This window comes from Oryza sativa, chromosome 8 (assembly GCF_034140825.1).
Source record: "Oryza sativa Japonica Group chromosome 8, ASM3414082v1".
NCBI lineage: Eukaryota > Viridiplantae > Streptophyta > Magnoliopsida > Poales > Poaceae > Oryza > Oryza sativa.
The window spans coordinates 1,215,630-1,221,049 of NC_089042.1; the positions used below are offsets into that span (position 1 = coordinate 1,215,630).

Genomic DNA, 5,420 nt, shown 5'->3' on the forward strand with positions numbered 1-5,420 from the left:
CTTTCCTTTCCCCAGTATTCAGTGCTGGTCATGCTAGCTGTTGCTCTGATGTTCCGAATTTCTGATGAGATGTCATACTTTACAGTACCGACTATTTCTGAGTAGATGAAAAACAGTTCAGAACAATAAAAGGTACTTACTACTTGTTTTAATAGAGAATCAAATACTAGCAAGTAGCAACGTAAGACATGTGAGTCAAAATGCAGTATACCCTATTCATGACTCATTAAACTTCTGATTTGTAGGTCCCTTTCAAATAAAAAAAAAATGATTTGTGACAAGCACAAGTGGTCAAATGCAAATGCATACCACAGTGTTTTTCTGGTCTGGTCAGAGTTTGTTAGAAATTGGAATTACTTTAAGAGCCTTTCTTTCTGAACATGCACAACTCATGCTAGAGAACATTGGACGAGTAGATAGAGCAGAAACTTCAGAAGTTCATTTTGAACTGGCCTATAAAATGTCAGCCCCATGAGGATGAAATACTGCAGCTGATAGCATATGTTTTTGCACTGAAGGTAAGAGTTGCAGGAAACTGAACTCTTTCTTTGTCACTTTGTTAGTAACAGTTTCAGGAGTTCAGTTTCCTCCAACATCTTATCTTCGGCGCCTTAATCTGCAGTGACTGTAAATGTGTGGAGTGGTAGCTTAGCTAGGCATCACAAACCATAATCTTTGGCAGTTGAATTTGAGGTTTGGATGGGACCAAATCTTACTGCAGACTTGCAGATTAACGCAAGATTTGGTTTCCTCCAATATCTCATGTTCAGTTGTCAGACAGTGAATAATGGTGCAATTAGTGAGCTGAACGAACAACCTTGGAAGCTGAATGTGAGAGCTGGATGGGACCAAATCTTGAGCTTCAGATCCTGCTATTGCAAAAGATTTGGTTTCCTCCAGTATATCATCTTCACCTTTCCCAGATGCAATATGAAATGTGTTCTGAGGGTTACACCATCACAGATACTTACAGAATTTTCTGTCGAGCTTCTTAAATTAATTAGTTAAATCTTGAAGCTAGTTGGCAACTAGTACAATGCCGGGTTAGAATTAGAGTGGAATCAATTCAATACTCCGCATTCAGATAAATTATCAGCAGTCTGCAGGTGCATTCAACATTTCTACTCTTTCCATTTTAAAAGAAATAGTCGTTTTCCTCCGATTCTTGATCATCTGCCACACACAAATGTCACATTTTGCTGAAACACAGGTTTCTTTCTGTTGAGACCTGCAGACTGCCGTTGCCATTTGCTAATTTAGTTTTTTTTGCAGCTTAATTCCATGAAAATTGCAGATAAAAACCTTTTCTTTTCCATTAAAAACTGAGATCATACTCATCGATTCAAGACAATTGCTCACTGCACAGGAGCATTGCTCATTTAATTTTTTTTTCATACATCCTCTGAAGCAAACACATATACTGAACCAATCAGTGAAAAAGAACCAGTAAAAAAAACTGGGTGTTTTGTGCCTGAAGCACGAACTAAATCAATCAAAGTGTGGTGTGGCAAGTTTAGCCACCAACCAAACAACCCCTAAACAAGGCAGACAAAAATGCAATAATTCCAAATTGACCACCAGTCAGCAACTCTGCATCGATTGATGCAAGCAGGAAGCATTCCTCGTTACAAATTTCTGTATACATCTAGAAAAAGCAAACACATGTACACCCGGGGTACATATTATCATGATAAGACTCGAAGTTATTCATACATAAAAACATTGTATTTCTGCAAAACCATGATCAACAAGCAAACTCTGTTCCTACTTGCTACTCTCTCATGTGCTGCTAACCGTCCTCAACATCAGGGCACTGAGCTCCAGTCTGCACCTTGACCCCTAGCAGGCTAGCACATACATCTCAGAAAAGCAAGGACATAATCTGCCTCCTTTCCTTTGTCCCACGGCGAAGAACAGGTGCTACGATCTCGGAACAGACACAGCTCTGAGCCCTGTTGAAGATTCGAAGTCCATCATCTACCTTGTATATACAAGTCAGCCTGCGAAAATGTTCAGGAGCAAGTAACATGAGGCATGCAGGAATCCATGAGCATTCACATCAGTGATCTAACTAGATCTGGCAAACGAGCTGCTCATACGACGTCAGCATTCAGCAAGCAACGCTGAGGAGCGCTGCTAATGAACTGTAGCCTCTGGAGGAACTGCTGGCTCACTGCTGATAGTTTTTGACGAGGCAATCTCTTCTAGGCGCTTCCATGTGGCCTCACGTTTTGATCTCAACGCGGTTTCTTTTGCTTCATCTTCCTCAAACTTCTTGAGGCACTCCTCAAACAGTACAGGGTCATGATCCATGAATATCTTGCGAACATTAAGACTCAAGCTTTGAACTGCCTGGTTCCAGTGTTCTTTTGTATTTCGTTCTATTGCAGGAAGGATTATGGGCAGTATCACCTTGCTGTTCTGCTTGATCAAGACCTCAATATGGTCGTTGTTCCACAGAAACAGAGCTCGCTCTGCCACCTGCAAAACAAGAAAAAATAAGAATCAATACGCCATTACCTTCTATGACAAACAGGTAGCATGGGGTCACTAGAAAATTAAAAAGCTTAAGTTTCGTTTATCACAAAAACTTAAACACAACACAATTTGATCATCAAGCAAATGATCAAGTAGCTGATGGTCATTCTCAAACGCCAACTAGTAAAATACATATAATATCACACATCCATGGATCAGGATCTCAGTGAAATTTCACCAATATCTTGTCATCTTGGATGGGTCCGAAACAATTGCATACCAGGGGAATTTTTTTTAATTTAAATTGTATATACAAACAAGCCTAGCGGTAGCTCTTACTACTATACAGGGTAAGTTCTGTGGTTCGAGTCCTGTCGATGCCAGCTTCATCTCTTTTTCACATAAAAATTTAAATTTGGTTTCAGTTTTTTTGGCAACATTATGGCAAGAAAAATGATCTCTCCCTAGACCTAATCATCTCAGCCTCCACCGATTTTGTTTGTGAAAACCAACCGTCTCAACCGGTGGTACATCCTAACTTTAGGATATACATCTCCACTTCTCAGAAGAAAGTGAACAGCATACCATAAATCCAAAAAAAGGATGGTATTATCAGCAGACAAAAGAAACTGCATAAACATAACACAGAAGCATGCATGGACACGTTTCTTGAAGTATACATTGTAAATGATCATTTAATATGAGATCCATGTGTTAGTGCAAAACAGCAATTCAAAGGATAAAAATTGTCAGCTACAGTTACATGGAAGGGTAATGTGATAGAATTTTAGTATGGATTCACAAATTGGTATGTACTTTAGTGAGGAGCCCAGGATTCATATAGTAAATACTTTGGGCATTTAACAGCCCTATCTTGTATTGGTCCAAAATTGTGCCAACAGGCTATCTGGCTATCATATAGCAAACATGGTAATAATCAACAGCCCAACTCTATAAAGAATAACCATAATTGGTACGACTTGTGTGCTGAAATACATGTATTGGCTGTTGGAAAGAAATCAACCGTGGAATGTGGATCGCTGAAATGGCCATGCTATCTGTAATATTGGTATTCCATCTGATAGATAATCTAATAAATAGTTTTAAAATGATAAATGCCTATTTCCATATCAACATTGACAAGAACTGAATGCACAAGCATACAACAACTAGCAAAAACAATATTACATGCTTATGGTTTAACTGCCATTCAGTAAAATTCATTTTTACCTGAAAGTGAGAACTATTCAGACAGCGGGCGATCTGACAGAAAAGTGACACCATACATCTCTGAAATTCTGCTGGCTGAGTGGCTTCCAAAACCTCTTCTAACTCGCCCAAAAACATCACCTCCTTAGCACTATTCGTGATGGGCCAGTATTTAAGTAAACCCCTTATAACAGTATCCGCAAGCTTGCAGTCCTTCTCAACAAACTGAGTAACACAATATGACAGTTGTTGATGATACATGCTAACACATTTTGGTTTGTGGAGTGGAATCAATGCTCGCACAAGAAACAATTTGTGCTCTTCCTTGAGTGGCAAAGCAAAACCATTGATTATACTCCCCAAAATCTCTAATAGCTCAGCAATCCCGTTATGCTTTTCTGTCTCAAATATGAACCTGTAGAAGATATTATTAATCGCCTTCCTAATGAATGGACGGTGCACCATGAACTTCCCATATATCCTATGAAGTATTGTCTTCAAATACTCCCTTTCCCTAGGATCCTCCGAGTCAAAGAGATCAAGCAGCTTGATAATGAAACCATGATCGACGTATCTCTTGGCCAGCTTAGCATCGGTCTCAGGAGACTGGACAAACCTTAAGAATAGTTCATACACAATCTGCAAGTGCGGCCAAGCCGGGTCCATGACAGGTTCTTCCTCCTCCATATCAAATGACTCAAGCGGCTTGTTCTCTCTTGGCGCGGGGTTCGGTACCCTGAACAAGTTGGTGGACACCATTTTGATGACCTCCTGCACAGCGGGCTCCGGGAATTTCCCCGTAGCTGAGGTGACATAATCCACGAGCTCCAGCAATGTTTGCCTCTTGATCTCCTTCTCCTTGACATCCTTGGTCGGGTCCGTGAAGTCGAAAACCACATAGCACATGACCACCTTCCGGAGAAACAAGCTGGGCTTCTCTGGCGCCGGCGCATCCCGTAAGCTCGGAAGCGCCTCAAACACGGGCGGCGCCAAGAAACCATTGCTGACACCAGCACCACCATGATGGGCGTTCTTGACGGTGTAATTCTGGCCGGGATTTGTGACCGCGGCTGTATAATTGTTAGGATTGGCGATCCTACTAGACATGGTCAAATCCGTGGTGGTTCTTGCATCAGGCAGCGACGAGCCGACTCCGGCCAAATCCTTCTCCCCGGACTTGCCCGGCTTCTCCTTCTTGGGAAGCCGGCCCAGGATTTGCTTAATCATAACGGATCGTCCAAACAAGCAACTCGATCAAAATTCACGAATCCATCATTCCTCAATCTGATCATCAAATTAATTAAAACGCCGTAAGAAGCAGGGAAACGAATTCACCTCATATATAGCACAAAACAAAAAAAAAAAAACCGCACCTTGCTAGGATCAAATCGACGCCTCCGGAGCCAAATCCGCGATCGAGACGACCCCTAAAACCGCGCCTTTTCCACGAGAAACACAATCAGTGACACCAATAAAAAGAAGAACCGTGCGGAGAGTCAAAAAGGGAAAGGGGGGTAAAGAAAAAGGCAGAAAAATCCCGCCTTTTTTTTCCCGAATTTCCACGCGAATTGGCCCCAGGGGGAAGGGAAAGGCCGCGAATTGGATCGATTCGTGGAGAAAACTATGGGGATTTCGCCGTGGAGGAGGCGTCGCCGGTCGGGTTCTTCCTGCGATGCGAGCACAGTGGGGAGAGAGGCAGTGGGTGGGGCGAAGCCAAAATGGGAGAGAAAACT

General features: G+C 42.0%; 1 protein-coding gene across 1 annotated transcript; it reads right to left on the bottom strand.

The window, feature by feature from the left end:
• Positions 1 to 1,551: 1,551 nt before the first annotated feature.
• Positions 1,552 to 5,420, bottom strand: LOC4344549 (serine/threonine protein phosphatase 2A 57 kDa regulatory subunit B' theta isoform). The gene is made up of 4 exons (XM_066303454.1): positions 5,229 to 5,420; positions 5,061 to 5,126; positions 3,709 to 4,971; positions 1,552 to 2,481 (listed from the first exon to the last, which is right to left on the bottom strand). Exons 3-4 carry the CDS (start codon positions 4,912 to 4,914, stop codon positions 2,137 to 2,139), a joined length of 1,551 nt encoding a protein of 516 aa, XP_066159551.1. The 5' UTR covers positions 4,915 to 4,971; positions 5,061 to 5,126; positions 5,229 to 5,420; the 3' UTR covers positions 1,552 to 2,136.

Coding starts and splice junctions, on each gene's coding strand:
- LOC4344549 (XM_066303454.1), bottom strand. CDS start 4,914: ATGATTAAGCAAATCCTGGGCCGGCTTCCCAAGAAGGAGAAGCCGGGC. Junction 2,482..3,708: donor TGAATAGTTCTCACTTTCAG/GTAAAAATGAAT, acceptor CTTGTTTTGCAG/GTGGCAGAGCGAGCTCTGTT.